Below are 20,677 nucleotides of genomic sequence, written 5' to 3'. Positions count from 1 at the left end.
ATCTGACGGAACAAAGTAAAGACTTGTTTGATAAGAAATAATTTTAAGTAATAAATATTTGCTCTGTGAATCCAGAAAGGGTAAATCAGGTCTGTTCATGGCGCCTCACTAACGCCGTGACGCAAGTCCTAACATACTCAAAAATGTAAAAAAATAATTCCGCAGAACTAATTAATTGTTCTTCTTTTGAAAACTTTTTAATTCTCAGAAAGCGTCCACTTTCATACGACCGGCCCCGTCTAGAACTTTTTGACTTTTCCCCCTTCGCTCCTACTACCTCCGAATTATTTTATTCGTAATTTCGGGCACATCCATACGAGATATCACACGGTTAAATCGGTAAAGATTTTACCAACCTTTGTTACGTACTTTATTCGTTACGGCAAAACTTTTGATCTACTCCGTGGATTTGGCTAAATTTGGCTAAAGATATAATTCATAGAAACTGATTTGAAGGAATTTTCATAAGAGCCAATAATTTCGGAGCTTTGAGTGTTTTAAGCTATTGAGCTATGGGCAGACAGAAAGTTCGTTTAAAAGACAAAGTTATAGAGTTTTAGATTCTAGCCGACCTGTGTATCAGGGTGTTTTGCAATTTTCGCTTTTGACCATTTTAAGTGTCTAACCATGCCTTTCGGCTGAGTTTAAGAGAGGATACGATTATGGTGTGACACAAGTCCCTTTATCACCATCGAAGCTGTAAACGTCGCTCCCACCGATATCAGTTCTTTTGTAAGTGGAAAAAGGGACCTGCGTCACACTTCAACTGAAAGTGGTTTTTGGGCGATTTCATTTTCATTGGATTCGTGATTTCTTCGAGGATTTTTTTTTGACTGCTGAAGTTATCAAAGTCATTAAAAAATTCTTTTATGTTAACTTCAAACCTCCATTCTCTAAATCACGCTGCAATGACAAAAAAAAAGTTTATGGAAATCGGATGACCGACTCGTGAGTTAGACCCCTTGGTGTGAAACAGGCACAGGGCGGCAAGCAGTTTTTGCTTGTAGGTCGGCCACATTTGAACATATTTCGTCTGTTTTTAGATAGGTATTGACCGTACCAATCAGGGAAAAAAAAGTTTTTGAAATTATGTTCTCCGGAGCGTGAGCTAGGTCTCTTGGAGTGAGCTCTTATCTGGCTACTCGGCCGTACAGTGAACGTGGAGTATTTTGTCAATATCTCGAGTAAATTTTGACCGAATTTCATGCATTTTTTTTTGTTTGAAAGGTATTAACGAATGTAAAGCGTCAGTACTATTTCAGGCCTCCTAACAAAATGGCTTCCGGCGGCCATACTGGATTTTAATAAAATTGAAATATCTTGGGAAAAATGGTACTTAGAGAGTTTCTGTTAACAGAGAAGTAATTAGTTATGTGTGGGGGGTTTTAGGAATCCCATATGTGGACTAGGGTGGGTCGTATTTTCATTTTGTTTTTATTTTAAAAGGCCTGGCCCCAGGCTGTACTCAGAATTGACCAAGGAATCCGAAACAGCAAAAAAAAATTTTAAAAATTCATTTTTCCCTTGCCTCTAGGCTGATTTTTGATTTTTGGGGTAGTAGCATGAAATGGCTCACAATGTTGACAGATATCTCGGGCAGTTGGGAACAGAAGACATTGCTGCTAACTGTAGTGAATAGCTGAGGAGTCCAGCTATGAAATACCATAAGAACGTTGTTGTTCTTCGCCTTCACTCGGGCAGGGTAACTCTGTCAGTGTTCCCAACTAAGACTTTTCAACCAAAAATTTCAACTGTATTTGCAAACAAAATCGGCAAATCACGACATAATACATCGTGTGAGGTATGTCTGAACAGGTAATCTCATAGAGAATCCATTGCAGAGAAGTTTTATGATTACAAGTTGAAAAAACTCATAGGAGCTTTGTTTTTGAAGCCAAAAGTTGGCACTTTTTTGTTAGAATGAAAAAGTTAAATGAACAAAAATCGACGAATTTACGTTTATTTGGGGTGAATAGGTATAAAACTATCAATTTCACCAGATTAGAACCTTTTTTGTTCATTTAACTTTTTCATTCTAACAAAAAATTGCCAACTTTGGGCTTCAAAAACAAAGCTCCTGTGAGTTTTTTCAACTTGTTTTCAAAAAACGTCTCTGCGAAATTACCTGTTCAGACATACCTCACACGATGTATTATGTCGTGATTTGCCGATTTTGTTTGCAAATACAGTTGAAATTTTTGGTTGAAAAGTCTTAGTTGGAAACACTGACAGAGTTACCCTGCCCGAGTGAAGGCGAAGAACAACAACGTTCTTATGGTATTTCTATGGACTCCTCAGCTATTCACTACAGTTAGCAGCAATGTCTTCTGTTCCCAACTGCCCGAGATATCTGTCAACATTGTGAGCAATTTCATGCTACTACCCCAAAAATCAAAAATCAGCCTCGAGGCAAGGGAAAAATGAATTAAAAAAAAAATTTTTTTTGCTGTTTCGGATTCCTTGGTGAATTCTGAGTACAGCCTGGGGCCAGGCCTTTTAAAATAAAAACCAAATTAAAATACGACCCAGACCCACCCTAGTGTGCATGTTGTTTTTTTCTACATACCAAAAGCATGAGTTATCAGTGCCAGATTTTTTATTAGTCCGACAGGGTACATGAATGAGCTTGACAAATTGTGAATTACATTCTTCGTCGATTAGAACAAAGCTGTCCATCTATCCACTAAGAAAATAAGCGAAAATCCTTTCGGGAATAAGGTCGAGATCATCAGTCATTAAGAATGGCCTTAATGATGATGTGTGCTATGCCATAACGCCTTGTGGAGTCAATACTATAGATTATTTGAGATTCCTACAGTTTACTAGTAATTTGTGTTTTGATGTGTGGGGACGTTATAGCTCGACACAAAGGGGAGCGTGGTATTTCGACTTTGGAACCACGTACATACTGTGTTTTATATGATTAGGCAATGTAAATGCATATTTCATATGAAGGAACCGCCATTTACATTTCCGTAACACCTAAAGGTCTGTTAAAGGCCTCCATCTTGAACCGAGATACCGTTTTACAGTTCTAGTAGCATAAATATCTATTACTCCGCTACTATGGGTTTGCCTTTGCGTGTACAGGTGGACTTAGGTTTGGAATCAAATCAAAAATGTCTTTACAAATTCTCGAATCCGTCAAATTGAGAAACGAATCGGAATGTCAGCTGAGACAAAATGTAGATATGTTTCCATAAACAATGATGTTCGTTTATTCCAAATAATCCTCAGCGTTATAATTTACTTTTTATGTTCGATTTCTTTTGTTTTTTTTTTTGTCAAACACAGAACAAATAACGTTAAGCACAATCGATGGCTCGCTATCAACTAAACTTAATAGCGAAACTTCATTATCATTTTCAAAATTTGAATGTAAAAGCGTGGGAAAGGACGTAGATATGCATTGGTAAACGTAAAACGCCGTTTTACTAATTAATGAGGTAAAATTGCATAGCAGCTACCAGCTACCTGTATGAAATACCGACAATAAAAAAACGAATGGAAATATTGGAAGGTATACAAATTGAATGTCCTGTAATAAGTGGGTGGAAGTCGTGCATTAAAAAAAATCTATTTTTAAGTTAGAGTACAAGCTCTGCTGTTTTTTTTTCTCATTTAATCCAATTACCAAATGGTCGTTCCTTTAGCGAAACTTTTACTGTTCGAATACTATTTAATTCGAAGCGATGAGAGTCATAATCTCCCAATTTGATTCTTAAAATTCAACTAAAAATGCTAACTTCTAACGGCATTACTTCAACCGTGCTATACTCAAAGTTCTACACTTGGAAAGGTCACGAAGAAAAGATCATCTTCAAGATACTACACTTTCAGGCGTAACTTCACTTAAGTTTCCTTAAATGTTTCGTTTATTAATTCATTTGTATGACACTTTTTTAACGTGGATGGCATTTCAAACGGCCTTGACAGTTTCATACATTTTCGTAGCAGGTGGATTCTTAAATTTGTTAACTTCATAGTAGATGAACGTTTTCCCGCGTATCTAATAAAATGGCTAGAGCACTGCGCCGTTCAGCCGATGGACAGTTGGCGGCTAAAACGTAGCCGACACCCTTCGGCGGCCGGCTAGTATGATATTTATGGCGGCTGGCCGGCTCAGCCGGCTGAATAAGAAAATTAAAATACAGTAGAAGAAAAGTGAATACCGTTAGGTTTACTGATTTGGGACTAGTTTTGGATTTCAAATGATTCCACAAAAAATTTGTTTAACCAATAAAGGACTAATATTTCATATTCGGAATTTTTGGTAGGCACGCGATCGCCAGCTGAAATGAAATTAATCTAGGTCCTCTTTTGTTAAACACATTTTGTGTGGAATCATTTGGAATCCACAATGAGTCCCGAATCAAAATACCTGACGATATTCACTTTTGTTCTCCTGTATTGCTACAATAGAATCAAATCTCATAGAAGTACGCAAGTCAGATGTCAGTTACAGAGATATTTGTTTCATATGGATTAAGCGAAACCGCTTCCATTCACAAAAAGGAATGAAACATTCAACAAAGGCTTTAGCTGTTTCAGCTGATCTACAACTACAACTACAACACGCGCACGTTTTACCATTTCACATTTAGTACATTCATAACTTTATTGTACTGCCCTCTACCAGTCGACAGGTGCGTACACAATTTTGTAAGCCAACGAAAAAAATTGCTGCAAAATTCTCCCAAACTGTATTAAAACCAAAACTTTCGCAAGCCATCTTCCGCCGCCGATTTTTAACACGACTGAGGCGGCTGAGAGAAGTATCGGCGGCGGTTCCGGCTGATGTGCGGCCTCGGCGTGGCTGAACGGCGCAGTGCTCTAAAAATGGCACGTAATTAGCACATAAAATGCCAATTACCAATCATAAAATCAATGTTACGAGTCCAAAGTTAAATTTAATAAATATGTCTGTCAGAGAATACACGTAAGGTTTTTTATGACATTCAGAAATTTTCGGGAAATTAATTTCCTTAGAACCATTTTCCATAAAGCTTGCCCATTCTCGTGAATCTATCTGAGCAAACAGTTAATGGCATTAATGGCGTCGATTAATGGACGTCGCAGTCTCATCTGATAGTGTTGTGTTACTCAAAGTTTATGTCGAAACGGAGCTTATCTCGAAACAGCAATTCTCTCTTCACTTAACGTGGCTTATGTGCGAAAGGGAAAAGTAACGATACTATGTTAGAGTTAGAATGGATTGTTGGCCTGCGTCTGCCGCCAGCTGCTCGTACCGAGGATGGCAATAGAATGATTCTCAGACCTTAAAGACCCTCTAAACCGTCGTAATACTTTCTTTATTACTTTTAGAACAAACAAAAATCTTTTCGAAACAGAGACAAAACCCACTACCCATCACTGATGGATACCAGATTGACGTTTTTCACCAGAGAATAAAGCGCTATAGATGGCTAATAGTAATTGAAAAACTACGAATTCAAATTGAAGAATTCATGAACGTTATTTGCATTTCAAAAGTTCACTTTTCGTAGTTTGTTGCAGAAAACGTTGTATGCAGCAATGCAGCACGTTGCGAAATGGGGTTGTTTTTGTCACTAGATGTAAAGACGAGCGAGCGAAGCGAGCATATTTGTTGCATAAATAACTATTATTAACTCAGTGACGTAAAGTAAACCTTTCATAATGGGATAAATAATGGATTGTAATGTCTTTCATTTACTTTTTATTATATTTAGTAAGAACATGAATATGAAGATAATTTTGTGTTTGTCGTTGGTACATCTATAATACATTGAGGCGAACACTTGTAACGTCAAGCAAGGAAGTTAATAAGAATATGCAACTCTGTCAAAAATGTTTATTTTGACGTTTTGTAAGTTACCGAGTCGAAAGCATGGTACATAATCTAAATGGTCGAAATTAACATTTTGAACAGAGCTACACAAGCTACTTCAACTGCATATATATCGAGGTAATAGAAGGTTACTCACAATGAGTAAAAGTACCTCGGGCTGAAGCTCTCGGATAAATTTAGACATCTGTATACGAGATAAGAAATTATTTTCCGTGTATTGTATTTGGTTTTACCTTACGAACACGACAAGGGGTCTTTCCTAGGGGCAGGAAAACAATATTGCCTCACTAGTAAGGTAAACAGTTTAACACTAAAGGTATAAATGCGAGATTATCGCTCTAGGCAGATGAAAAAAGATTATTAGCGCTGAAGTCAAGTTGTCATTAACAGCGACCATGGCGTTGAGTTGTTATTAGCAGGCACCAATTTATTTTTATTATTATTATTAGTTGGCCTTTTAATATCGTTCTTGTTCCACGCTCAATTCTTGGGTTGTTGCTGAGCCGAATGCTTTCGAATGAGCATTGTTGCCGTCAGATAAGGCTTTAATCGGTGATACTTTCAGGACAGCGGTGATCTTCTCAGCATTTCGTTTCTGATAGTCTAAGAATAACACAGCTACTGCACCGATTGGACCTACGATTAACGATATCCATTTTACAGTCGCCTGAAATTTCAAACCGCTAACATGACGGAGAAATTAGCTTTTGTGATCTATTTCGTATTGATTTTATCACTAACAGGAAGAGTTGATATTTTAGCATATTAACGAACGTCTTGTTCAGGTCAGCACCTTCCTCGACCCACATAAGCGGAAATAACATTTCAGGTAGTTCTTTCATAACATCAATTTCCGGTAGCGGCACCACATCGATGTTCACTTGTAGTCTTTTTGCAGCGGACATTGGGGTGCCTGAGATCTACAATAAGGATATGTAAAATAAACACCGACAGAAAGTCCTCGCAATTGTTTGTAGTTTACTATTTCAAGATCTAGGAAAATGGCATGTTTATCCTTATCAGGAACCAGTCCAGAGTCTATTTTCTCCAACAAGACTGGATCACCGTTGAAAAAATGTGGCTATAACAATAAAAAAAATCAATTTTCAACTGGTACATACAAAACTCGATTTCAATCATTTAGAGAACACCCATAAATTTCGTCAACATTGGTTCCACCGTACAACACAACCGAATTCACCCTTTTTTAACACTAGAGTGTACGCACTGTCACAGTGCGTTGCTAGGGTGTAAATCTCCTTCCATACCTGGTGATGACGTGATTTATGGATGTCCTCTTACCATCGATGCAACGATTGGTCCTTCTGTGCAAGGAAATAGATCTATGGTCCCTTTCAACGGGCATTTATCATTGCTACAGTAACAGTGCATCGATTCATCTGCCTGAAAGGGGTAGTAATAAATAAATGGGACATTATAGTCGAGTTGCAGAAATACTCGTTGGAGTGCACAGCAGAAAAAAATTCAGATATCGTCACTTACTGCAATGTCTTCCAAATCGCCATGGAATCGAAGGGTTGGAATTCCGCGATATTTCGATGGTCTATCGTATCTTAGTTTTATCGACCGACATATGCCAGCTTCGAAGGCCCAAACTCCGTCTTCTTTAGCTCCGAATGGTGGGAATATGGACGACTCCGTTCCTCTAATTTCGTTGCACTCATCACCGTCCCATATGTCCAGCTCAGGTTCTCCGTTGAACTCAATGACCTTGCCCAAATTGAAAATGTTTTTCACACCTCGGTACGTCTTGTATCGGCCAGCATCGGTTCCATTTGCCTGTTTATTTTTCGTTTGGAATTGTAGTCTGTGCTTGTGTAAGGGAGTTTTGAGTTTTTATTTTTTAAATTACCGTCATAAATAGAGCAAATTTGTACATATCTTCGACGTCATCTTTGGGCGCGACAGTCTTGATGTCACCAGTATCAAAAGCAGAACAAACTGTTTTCGAATTAAAGTCTTCTGATGTGCAATCTACATCGAAGCCGTTAAATAACAAGTCCATCACTTTACCAGTCCAGAAAGCTGTCTTCGGCTCGTGAAAAATATAGTTGATTGCTATGCACACAAAATATTCCTAAGTTTAATTCCTATAGCTAAGGTTCGAAAGGTTAGGTCACCTATTGCAATTGTGGGCAACAGTGGAGGACGATCCCTATTTATTGCAAGTCCTAATGCCTTGAATCCATTGAATTATCGAAATTAAGATTAAAATTTTCTACCAACGTGCTCTCATGTGGGACTCTTTTGAGAACGTACATGGCGAAAAAGGACGCATTTTCCAGTGGACTATTTTATGTGTCCCAATCCGAAAATATTTTTTCGTAAATTCCTCGATTGTTGTGCGGCTAGTGGGAGTATTAACTCTGAGATATGGGTAGTGTATATGAGTAGTTGATATGGCTAAAAGCTTGACTATTTCGGCGTACTTCTAGTGGTTCCTCTGTAACCGAAAAGCCAAAAAACAACCAAAAAAATGTTCTCACTAGCCACACAAGACAAACAAGGATTTCAAAATAGTATTTTTATATTTTTTTGGCTTCTCTAGATACCAGTCCGATCTCGGCATGTACGTTTTCATATGTTTCATTTACCGTCAATAATGGATTGATAACCGTTATCTCTTCGTCTCCAGTCAGTCCATTTGATAACGTTTGATTATAAATGTAATGATTTATTGCAGTGAATTCAATTGTGTCATCTACAAGATCTTCCACTTGATCCACTTTGATTTTCCATTCTCTAGATGGATGGAACAGAAACTTTATTTTGACAAATTTGTAACGAAATGCCAAAGTTTGACCTACTCGAAAACGTAAGGTCCCATTTCTTGTAGCTTAGGCTTTGCACCTTTCATAACTTCGTCCGGATTGAGGACGTTGAAAAGATATACTTTGTATATCAACGGGAACGGTAAAACATTGTACATATCACGCATTTGCGTACCATTCTTCAGAACGACTTGCTGTAAAATTTCCATGTATCGTCAAATTGATTCAATTGTCATTCAGTGTAATATCAGCCTTACACTCTTCAGTATAGCTTTCAATATCGGCGGAAATATCACCCAAGTGTGTAATATACCGAATACCGTAAAAAATACAAAAGCAGCCGCAATTTTTCGTAACCGATTGCTCGGTGGGTTATCCATTTTTTGGTGTCAGTGTTAATCCTTAGAGTACCTAATTGACAAAGTTAACTAACGGCTAATAAGCTTTACTTCTCCAATTTTGAATTAAAATTATGAAAACTGCTTGATTTCTGGTTGTTTATTGAACTGCAAGTCGCATATTGTTCCATAATTAATGTAATTGAAGCGACAACTCATGAAAAATGAGATACAGATTTTCTTTGCTTCAATTTTTTAGTGGATAACAATGCGAAGTACCTAGATTTAACATTTTTTTGCACCCTTGATTCCACCTGATCATAGCAATATTGAGTTTCATAATTTTGACTTGCAGGCATTTAAGCATGTGTCAAATTAGAGCTTATTCATTAGGGGTCGTTTCGAGCTGACGAATGAGTCTGGTCTTGATCGTGAGCTTAGTGCTCTTTAATAGGGTGGTTTGATTTTATTTTTTTTAGTTGATACAGGTTTCCGACCTACCGATTCTTCTTCACTCGAGCAATAATAATCGAGATTGCTGTATTACGGGTCCAACCAAAACAAAAGTCCAGGGATGCTTTTGAAAAGTTTACACTCTGCAGGAATAAGAAGAAGGTCTGTAGTATCTGAAGGGGAAATTATATTCGAAGGATTATTTCTTCCGGGACGACCACTTTAATTCTCCCTTTCAAAAAGCACTGAACCTTCATTTTGATAAAATTGATACCAATGTGATGAAAATATTGGTAAATTGAGTTATTTTTAATCCTCAGGCAAAAGCTAATTACGTTCGTTAATTACCATCCTTATCTGAAGCGTCCGCTGCGCTACCCTTCAAACAATTTTTGTTTGGCCCAAAGAATATATTTGTGAATAATAATCACATATGCAAAGAATGTCAACTAAATTTGATTCAGAAACACCGTGACGGTTTAAATTGTGGGCTCTGCAATATTTTGGTTTAAAAATTGTGACATCAAATCATTCAAAATTTGTATCAATTTTAATGCTTAAATTCTCAAAATTACTAAAAATGCTTTAAAATTCATAAATTCAAGATATTTAGAAATTTTGAAATAAAGCCGGAGCATAATAATTTGATCGATTCTACTCATTTAATTCATTTTTAAATAATTGTAGTTTTCGAAGAAATCATTTCGAAAACATTACAGTATAAAAGCTTTGACACGTGCATTTGAACGGATTACCCGCAGGTATACCGCGAGTAAACAGCTCTAATGCACATGTGTAAGCTTTTATACTGTAATGTTTTCGAAATGATTTCTTGAAAAACTACAATTATTTAAAAATGAATAGAATCGATCAAATTATAATGCTTCGACTTTACTTTTAGAAATTTTCAGAAATTTTATGTAGTTTTTAGAGTTAAATTTTTAAAAATTAAAAAAAAAATAATTTTTTAGGAATTTTCAAACTTTAAAAATGCTTTGAATTCTTACAAATTCCTGCAATTTTCTAAAAGTTTTTAAAAATTTCCAAAATTGGTTAAATCATGTCCGGAGCGATAGCGGAGGACTTGACGCAGTCTAACTTCCAAAAAAAGAACGAAGAAAATTTTTTGAGACGCGGCAACTATATATAGGCGAGAATTTAAGTTTCTTTCCTTTGGCCTGTATCACCACAAATCCTATTCTATCTTATTCGCGCTTCAAATACGAGCAAAACGAGCTATCACTCGACTATGTAACTTTAAAATTGCCGGAGATACATCGTTTTGAAGTTGGTCATTTTGATAGAAAATGCACCAAATTAACGTTTTTCAAACAATCAAAATCTTTCAAAATCTCTGTATGTTTCTATCTGTCTATCTGTCTATCTGTCTATCTATCGACGGTCGATCTCGGAAACTAGTCAGCCAATCTCCATGAAATTTTGCAGGAACCTCAGGGTGGGCATAAAAATGAAAATGTGATACGCCATTACCCCAGGAAAAACCAGAATTTTGTTTTATTGGCCTCGAAGTGGTTTCTGAGTGTGGTTTTCGAGGGTCGGGAACGCGTTTTCGGCTGTAGCTTAGCTGTATTGAAACCTACAGAGGCGTGCGACCCATCAAATGAAAGGTATTCGTAACACGATTCAAACAAAAAAATAATTAAAAAAATCGGGTCAGATTCGTTTGAGCTAGAGTGATTAGAGTGACCAAATTTTGAGCTACTCGAGCGTAGGATGAAAGGACTAATATTTTTGCGATTATGAGAGATAGAGAGTTACTTTCTTCGGCAAAGTCTCAGAGTTTTACGAGTAGAACAGAGGGGCATATGTGAAAAATGTCGAAAGTTGGAAATGGGTGGGTCAATTATGTTTTTAGAGGTATTTCTTGAATGGTGGCAGATAGAGAGTTACTTTCTTCGGCAAAGTCTCAGAGTTTTACGAGTAGAAAAGAAGGGCATTTCCGAAAAATGTCGAAAGTTGGAAATGGGTGGGTCAATTGGGGTTTTGGAGATATTTCTTGAATGGTGGCAGAAAGAGAATTACTTTCTTCGTCAAATTTCGTCAAATTTTCGAATTTCGTCGAATTTTCGAATTTCGTTAAATTTTCGAATTTCGTCAAATTTTCGAATTTCGTCAAATTTTCAAATTTCGTCAAATTTTCAAATTTCGTCAAATTTTCGAATTTCGTCGAATTTTCGAATTTCGTCAAATTTTCGAATTTCTGTTATAAACTGTTATAAAAAGCAGTGTTCTAAAACTTCTAAAACGACTGATATCCCAACAAAAATCTCTTCGAGAAAAGTGTGACGCAGTCTTTGAAATACAATTTCTAAAATGAATGATATCGCTAGAGTTGACGCTTTCAGCTTCGTTACGCAAAAATTTAATTTTACACCCAATTAGTTCAAACAAGCTGGCTTAGGTTTTCTCATCATCTGCCAAATAATTTGTACAACAAAAATTTTTGACTGTAAACAACCAAAATTTTACCAAAAAAATCTGCGTCGCAAAGTGGCAGATGTTCAGGAACAGACCAGCACGAAAATTTATCTGCCACATGCGACGCAGATTTTTTTGGTAAAATTTGGGTTGTTTCCAGTCAAAATTGTTTTTTGTAAAAATTATTTGGCAGATGATGAGAAAACCTAAGCCAGCTTGTTTGAACTAATTGGGTGTAAAATTTAATTTTTGCGTAACGAAGCTGAAAGCGTCAACTCTAGCGATATCATTCATTTTAGAAATTGTATTTCAAAGACTGCGTCACACTTTTCTCGAAGAGATTTTTGTTGGGATTTAAGAATTAAGGTAAAATGAAATCAAAATAAAATGATCGAGTTTGGTCTTTGATCATCGAATTTCAGTTGTCAAAAACCAGACTCGAATCATTTTATTTTGCTTTTACCTATAAAAATTCCTAGAAATTCTTGAAAATTTAAAAGAATGTATGGAAAGATAAGGGTTATGATTCAGAATTGCAAAAAACGTTGTATACATCACGGCAGGTAGATTTGTTAAAGTTTTCTTCGCTACGTCTAGCTAGAGTTACTGTAAAGATCAAAGTTAATAGATTCAACGACTATCCCAGATTTACGCTTCCAGTTAAGGCCCGTCATTGGGAAATGACAGGACAGTTTCCCGAAAATGTATGGAAAATTTTATCACAAAAATTCACCGAAAAAATTCAAAGAAACTCACCTCTTATGCTTTCCATTGTATTCGGGCATAGTCTCTTATGGTCGCCAAGGCATATTTGAACACTAAAACACTTTTTACTCGATGCAAAAACAAAAAGTTTTTTTTTGTTTTGTCGCAACAAAAACACAGAAAATATTTCGACACAACTGTGACACTCCGCTACTATAAGTACCAGAATTAATGTTTGCTGTGTTCACTTCGGCGGTAAAATATTTTCATTCAAAAAAGTGTCGGACGCTTAAAAACAATCATCAAACGGTTGACAAAGGGTAGCGTATACATTATTGCTCATCGACCATTTTTTAAAGCTTTACGAGAGCTCAGCGGACATTCTTTCAACGATGGGAGAGCAATTATTAAAAATGTAGCCTCTCGTAAGACTGCGCTGAACGTAAATAAATGTTCGTTCCTCTTTAGTAAGCTAAGAAGACTTTGCGAAGTCTAATTATGCCACCTCTTTGAATAAAGATATCGGCTGAGTTCTAATAATTCTCCGCTGAGCTTTAACAAACCTCCGCTGAGCTCTAATAATTCTCCGCTAGGCTTCAGGAAGTGTCCGTTGGGCCTAAGCAAGTTGCAGGAAGGCTTAATGGAGCGAGTCGGACACTCAGCGGAGATCTGCCAAAGCTAAGTGGAGTCTTATTAAATCATAGCAACAGTTATTAGGTATCCGCTGATGCTTATTGAGTGTTCGCTTAGCTTCATTGCCTTACTACAACGTGCTAAGATCTGACGGACTCTTACTGAAGTCTAGCGGAGAATTATTAGAACTCATTAGAGGTTTGTCAAAGCTCAGCGGAGAATTATTAGAGCTCAGCGGAGGTTTGTTAAAGCTCAGCGGAGAATTATTCGACCTCAGCCGATATTTTTGTTCAAAGAGGTGGCATAATTAGACTCAGCGAAGTCTTGTTAGCTTACTAAAGAAGTGGGAGAGGTTACAATTTTAATAAATGTCTACCATCGTTGAAGTGTTGGGCACTTTTTTGAATGAAAATATTTTACCGCCGAAGTGAACAGAACACAGCAAACATTCATTCTAGTCCTTATAATAGCGGAGTGTCACAGTTGTGTCGAAATATTTTCTGTGTTTTTGTCGCGACAAAACAAAAAATAAATTTTGTTTTTGCATCGATTAAAAAGTGTCTTAGTGTTTAAATATGCCTTGGGGACATATAGAGACGGTGCACAAATACAATGGAAAGCATCATGGGTGAGTTTCTTTGAATCTCTTCGGTGAATTTTTGTGATAAAATTTTCCATACATTTTCGGGAAACTGTCCTGTCATTTCCCAATGACGGGCCTTAAATTAAACAGAGAGGCGCATTCTTTCTTAGAAAAAGTGAAACGCACGAAACTTTTTCGTAAGCAACAAGTTATATTCCGAAAATTAGCTTCGAATATGGCACACTTTACATGTCGTCGTCAACGTTATAATTTTACATGATTATATACCAACATTTAGCAAAGAAGAGGCCGAAAGCAAATTAGCGTTAGACACAATTGAAAGCTCACAAACAACTGAATTTAAACGAATGAAATTAGAAGGAAAACAAATTACAGTCTGAATGGAAAAAGCGTGGGAAAACCGAGGTGGAAATGCATTTGTAAAACAATGCATAGCTAACTAATTGGAAACTACCAATAACTTAAAGCAGAGAAAGGAAAGCAATAAAATGCAAATTTAATGCCACATAATGAGTAGGTGAATTTTAATGGTTAGATTAACTTATATGTTGTTTACTACTGCGGGTCATTCATTCCATTTGAAGGCTAAGCAATAGCTAAAGAAAAGGGTCTTTTACCCGCTGTGTTCAACTTCAACGTACATACCATCGTAATAAAACACCTTAATGCGAGTGACGGATTTATATTTCTCTGATCTTTCAAATAAAAGAAAGGGAAAGACGACAAACATTTACAAATCACAGCATTACTAATTACCATTTATGACCTCATTTGCAGACATTTCAGTAGCGTTCCTTTTCGGCCATATCTTCAATGTCTGGTACGCTCAACGTATTATTGCCGTTTGATGTAACTTTCGCTGGCGATACTTGTACGACGTCCTTGACCGAATCAGAATTTCGCTTCTGGTAATCAAGAAATATTGCAGCTAATGCACCGATCGGTCCGATGATTAGTGATAACCATTTAACAGCCGCTTGAAATTTCAAACCTCTGCCGGAATTCAGAAATTTGTTTTTACATCGATTGCATTGATTTTATACATTTTTCGCTCACTAACAGGAAGAGTTGATACTTCAGCATGTTAACGAATGTCTTGTTAAGGTCGGCACCTTCTTCCAACCACAGCAACGGAAATAACATTTCCGGTAGCTCTTTCATTACTTCGATTTCCTGTAGCGGCACCAAGTCGATGTTGAATTGTATCCTTTTGGCGGCAGACATTGGCGTCCCTGAAATCTAGAATTGAACCATTTTCATACCTGAAACTCCAAACTATTAAGGGCAAGGAAATTTACTATTTCGAAGTCTAGGAAAATGGCATGCTTGTCCTTATTAGGCTCTAATCCGGACTCTACTTTCTCAAGCAATACTGGATCTCCATTGTAGAAATGTGGCTAGCAAAGAAATTTTTTGTCTTATCGGAGAGCAGTGTTATACGACCTAAATCGACATGACTAACCATTGATGCTACTATTGGTCCGGAGGTGCAAGGAAAAAGATCCATGGTTCCTTTTAGCGGACATTTATCGTTACTGCAAAAACAGTGCAGTGATTCGTCTGCCTGCCAATAATAAATCATAAAGCAGCTGCAACAGTTCACAAAATTCGACCACTCAATATACGACTTTCTTGCAACAACAGACAAGAATCCGGTCGAAGAGAAGAACCATCTTCAACTGGTTTCTTGTCCATAAATTATCAACAAATTCGGAAATCATCGACTTACTGAAATGTCTTCCAAATCGCCATGATACCGAAGCGTTGGAACTCCGCGATATTTCGATGGTCTTTCGTATTTGATTTTCATCGAACGACACACATTCGGTTCGAAGGCCCAGAGTCCGTCTTCCTTCGACCCAAATGGAGGAAAGATGGACATTTCCGTTCCGCGTATTTCGTTGCACTCGTCACCATCCCATACGTCCAGCTCGGTTTCTCCATTAAACTCGATGACCTTGCCCAAATTTTGAAGATTTTTCACACCTCGGAATGTTTTAAAACGACCAGCTTCGGTTCCATTTGCCTATCCATGACATTGCATAATATAGTTTCTGTGTGTGGAAGAGTTTACGTACTGGTTTGGAGGTTTCTCATTTTAACAATTACCTATGGCGTTTACAGCTCGAGTCGTAGGTAGAGATGTGCGGGCCGCCCGAAAATGTCGGGCTGTCCGAGTTTTTATCCGACCCGACCGGGCTCGGACCGGACGGACTTTGAAAATGGAAATATTCTGTTCGTGCGGGTTTTTCTAATTAGATCCGGCCCGAGCACCGGGCCGGACGGGCTTTGAACTAAAAAGATTGGACCGCCCGAAAAAAATTTAAAATGTGAAAATAATCTAAATCTAAATTTTGGAAATAACTATCATCGACTATCAAACACGAACTTGACTACAAAAACGACGACGATTTCATCCAACCTCAATTTTTTTTGTCGAAAATTGTGACGGATTTAACAAATTTTGCAAATTAAAGCCGCTTCGCGCTCATTTAGGTGGCTCATTTGACATAAAAAAAATTGTTCAGGTTGTTATGTCCTGTGGATGAAATCTGCCACTTCATGTGGCCTTGGAACAGACATATGACACAATACTGACAATACTCCTTCTTGTTCTTATTAGAATAACTATCACAGTTTGATAATTTCATAATTTCATAATTTGTATAATTTTTTCTATACCATTGCGAATATTGTAAATTTGTGAAAAGAAAAATGCAACGTACCCGCAGAATTTTTCTTTTCACAAATTTGCAACTTCTTTGAAATTTTTCGTACGTTTCGTTAACATTCAGTTGTACATACCAGTCAGTTGAACTCATTTGAACTTGTAGAATGTAATCAAATCATATCGGACTAACGTCTAATGCTACTTGAAAGTGCGACGATGGTATATTTGATATATGTCTACTTTTTCAAGGACTTTTTCAAACAATTGAAAATTTTCGGGCTTTCTCGGACGCCCCGGAAAAAGCCCGGTCCGATCCGGCCGGGCTCGGATCGGGTTGGGCCACAAATTGGTCGGGCCAGTTTGGATCGGGCTTTAAAAGTGAATTTCGGGCCGGGCTTCGGGCCGGACGGGCTTCAAAAAAACCTCGGCCCGCACATCTCTAGTCGTAGGCGAAAGAAGCAAGGCTGTATACTTTGGGGAGGTCATGCAGATACAGATACGCGGGTTACATACCACAGTTGATGATAAAATGGCCGATTTCATACAAAAATTCACCTACTCTGATGATTCTCGTCGTCTTGATGATGTGGTGAAATTTTTTACATGTAAAATCATCAGAAGTGGTGTGTTCCCGCGTATCTAATAAAATGGCGGTCTGCGTGACCTCCTCAAAGTGTACAGCCTTTGAGAGAAGCAACAAACGGGCCAAAATAACCATCTCCAAACCATTACGCATTATATTTTACTCGCGAAGACCTCCAGAAACGAGTTTTAACTCTTGTGTCATTGAAGGAAAGAGATCTCCTGGGTGATGCAGCGAGTAAAAGAATTTTATAAATTACCGTCTTCAGCAGTGAAAATCGAAACATGTCTTCGTGGCCGTCTTTCGGAAATATCGTCTTAATTTCACCACTCTCGAATACGGAGCAAATAGTTTTCGAATTAAAGTCTTCTGATGTGCAATCTACATCGAAGCCGTCAAATAACAAGTCCATCGCTTTGCCAGTCCAAAAAACTGTCTTCGGCTCATGAAAGATTTCATTGATCGCTATTCACAAAAAAAGCATTCAACAGTTCGTTCAATTCTCAATGAAGGTTCAAGTCACCTCTTGCAACCATGGGTAAGAGTGGTGCGCGATCCTTATTGATTGCAAGTCCTAGTGACTTAACCAGTGAATTATCCAAATTAAAATTAAAATTTCCACCGACATGGTATGAGAACATATTTCAATTACCGTCAATAATGGATTGATAACAGTTACCACTTCGTCTCCAGTGAGTCCATTTGATAACGTTTGATTATAAATGAAATAATTTATTGCAGTGAATTCAATTGTGTCATCTACAAGATCTTCCACTTGATCAACTTTGATTTTCCATTCTCTAGATGGGGATGGAACAGAAACTTTATTTTGAGAAATTTGTAACGAAATGCCAAAATTGGACTTACTCGAAAACGTAGGGTCCAATTTCTTGTAGCTTGGGTTTGGCACCTTTCATAACTTCGTCCGGATTGAGGACATTGAAAAGGTGTATTTTGAATATCAATGGGAAGGGTAGAGCATTGTACATATCACGCATTTGCGTACCATTCTTCAGAACGACTTGCTGCAAAGTTTCTAAGTACTTAAGTTTTCTGTCGACATCATTCAGTATTAGTTTGCCCTTACACTCTTCAGTATAGCTCTAAGTATCGGCGGAAATATTACCCAGGTGTGTAATATTCCGAAAATCATAAAAAATGCAAAAGCAGCCGCAATTTTTCGCAATCGATTGCTCGGTAGGTTATCCATTTTATTGATCAGTGTTGCTTCAAGAAGAATAAGGAAGAATGCCAAATGTTACTATCAGTTCTGTCGTCATACACCTTTAAATAAACACTGAAAACTATGTTCCAATGAAGTGCAAGAATAATATGGAGCCAAACATTTATAGCTTTGTGGTAGAGTCTCAGTGTTAGTGCGATGAAAATTTAAATTCATTTCACTTAAGATTCGCTAGAGATGTACAATACATACAAGTACACTCGCCGAATTTTGAAAACCTACACATTTTCTGTTTCGGGATTTTTGTTTGTTTTTTTTTGTGAATTTTGCATGTATGGAGAAATCAGAAACTCAAGTAAAACACAGAAACAGAAAATGTGTCGGTTTCGAGGGGTGACGCACTTCCATTTAATCCATTTAATCCATTAAATCAAAAAAAAAATTTTTAGTTTTACCGAAATAATTAGGCTACCCACCTGAAAAATTTGTAAAGTAATTGCGAAAAATAGATTTGCACGATCCCCGGCTCGTTTAAGTACTCGTGAGGTAAAGGATTTTTTTTTTTAAATGGTATTAAATTTATTTAATCCATTTAATCCACTTTACACCAAAAACTCCTAAAAGTGGATTTTTTCGCTTTTTAACATTGTAGTATGAGTTGTAGTACGTGGTTCGATCAAAATCAACAATTTTTAAGACTTTTACAGTATTTGGTAAAATGAACTTTCTTCCTATTTAATCCATTTAATCCAATTTTTATTCCATTTAATCCATTAAATCCATTTAATCCATTTAATCCATTTAATACCATTTAATACCATTTAATCCATTTAATCCATTTAATATAGAAGTGAGTCACCCCTCGGTCGGTTTTCAAAATGCCGTGTGCGTACAATGATGGATGTTGATATATTTCTTTGTAATAATCTCATGAGGGCAGTTAATTTACCAAAACTTCCAAAATATATACGGCCTATCCAACTTATATCACCAACAACATTTCATTTGATTTAATATCTAATTTAATTTTGAGTAAGTAAATCACCCCCACATTGATCTCGTAAAAAGAAGATAACTTAGACGCAACATTAGTATTTTTGGATTGGTGAAGTCTCTGGGTAGTAAATATGGTAGCGGTTGCAGCTACAACAAAAAAACATGGATAAACAGAATAGAGTAATTCTTGTTAGAAAAAATAAGATTATTTCCTGAAATAAATTAAAAAATATGTCGAACAAATAACAGTCGAAGAGCTGGTCAGAGCTTATGATTATACGAACAAAAGAGGGGATTTGCGGACCGTGATTGCGACCAATGTCCATAATAATGAAGTACGTGATGTAATTATATAACTCTCCGGGATACCATAGGTCGAGTGCTGACAAAATACTAAATTTTGTACCTAGGCGTCAATCTCTGACTCACAGTTTACAGTGTTTTGGGTTCGGCGATATTTTTTATTTAAAACTGCCATAGGTTCTCTGCATGAATAGAAACCCTTTTTTAAACAAGAAAAACGAGGTGTGTTGCCCTCTTATATAGAAAGGAGCTAGCATGTACATGAGCTTGTATTTTATTGATTGATATAATCTCCTGTCTTCTTCAATAGCTAATTTGAATCTCACACGTCGTCGTCGTAATGATTAGCTTTCAATAGCTCATATTTGAATAGGTCTGACTTTATTATTGCACTAAAATTCACAACACTTTTTTCAATTGTTTCGCGACTCCTGAACCAAAGACACTTTCCATTCTACAATTTAATGATTTTTATGAATCTGAGCTAATCTACGACAAAGGATGAAAATGCAATGTCCTCATATGATACCTCTTCCTACAAACTAATAATCCCAAATTGTACGGATGTGCGATGTAATGTTATCCTCAATATGCAGTAATTCTCCGTAATTCAATTTTGTTTTTAAGAAGAGCAGCGAATTAACGTTAGACGCAATTAATGGCTTGCAGACAACTAAACGTGGGGGAATAAAAATACAAATTATTGTAATTTTCATGCTTTAATAAAACAGCGTGGGAAAAATGAGTTAAAAATGCATTTGCACACCACCGTTACTTTATGCCAAAAGATTACAAAGTTGTGGAGGTTCTATGGGCGATAAATTGGTGTAATGTTGTATGTGTGGAATGTAATGATAGCTGCCATCCAAGAAAATTAACTTAGAAACGTTTTTCTAATTCGACACTGAGTATACTCACAAACATTCACTTAAAATGGATTGACCTTCAACTAGTAGATTTAACTGAATATAGTGGGCAATGTGAGCGTTCTGGGTAAATACTAAATCTAGTACTTGAAAATCAAAGAAACAGCTTCTTATAACTGCAATTTTGTTGTATGTATGCCGTCATTGGTAATAATTGGATAAATTTCCAAAAAAAGTTCGGAAAATTTTCCTCGATTTCTCGAAACCAATTTTTGAGTTGA

At 36.9% G+C, this 20,677-nt stretch overlaps 1 protein-coding gene across 1 annotated transcript; it reads right to left on the bottom strand.

Moving 5' to 3' along the window:
- Positions 1-6,261: 6,261 nt before the first annotated feature.
- On the bottom strand, positions 6,262-18,266 carry LOC119074990. Its single transcript, XM_037181391.1, has 20 exons — positions 18,136-18,266; positions 17,916-18,073; positions 17,701-17,848; positions 17,572-17,629; positions 17,308-17,513; positions 15,524-15,820; positions 15,257-15,358; positions 15,093-15,191; positions 14,855-15,033; positions 14,580-14,787; positions 8,880-9,002; positions 8,659-8,816; positions 8,446-8,593; positions 7,972-8,029; positions 7,704-7,909; positions 7,334-7,630; positions 7,133-7,234; positions 6,813-6,911; positions 6,572-6,750; positions 6,262-6,513 (listed from the first exon to the last, which is right to left on the bottom strand). Exons 1-20 carry the CDS (start codon positions 18,256-18,258, stop codon positions 6,288-6,290), a joined length of 3,174 nt encoding a protein of 1,057 aa, XP_037037286.1. The 5' UTR covers positions 18,259-18,266; the 3' UTR covers positions 6,262-6,287.
- Positions 18,267-20,677: the final 2,411 nt, after the last annotated feature.

Source organism: Bradysia coprophila, unplaced genomic scaffold, assembly GCF_014529535.1.
Source record: "Bradysia coprophila strain Holo2 unplaced genomic scaffold, BU_Bcop_v1 contig_151, whole genome shotgun sequence".
NCBI classification, from domain to species: Eukaryota; Metazoa; Arthropoda; class Insecta; order Diptera; family Sciaridae; genus Bradysia; species Bradysia coprophila.
This window is presented reverse-complemented; position numbering and strand designations above follow the sequence as displayed.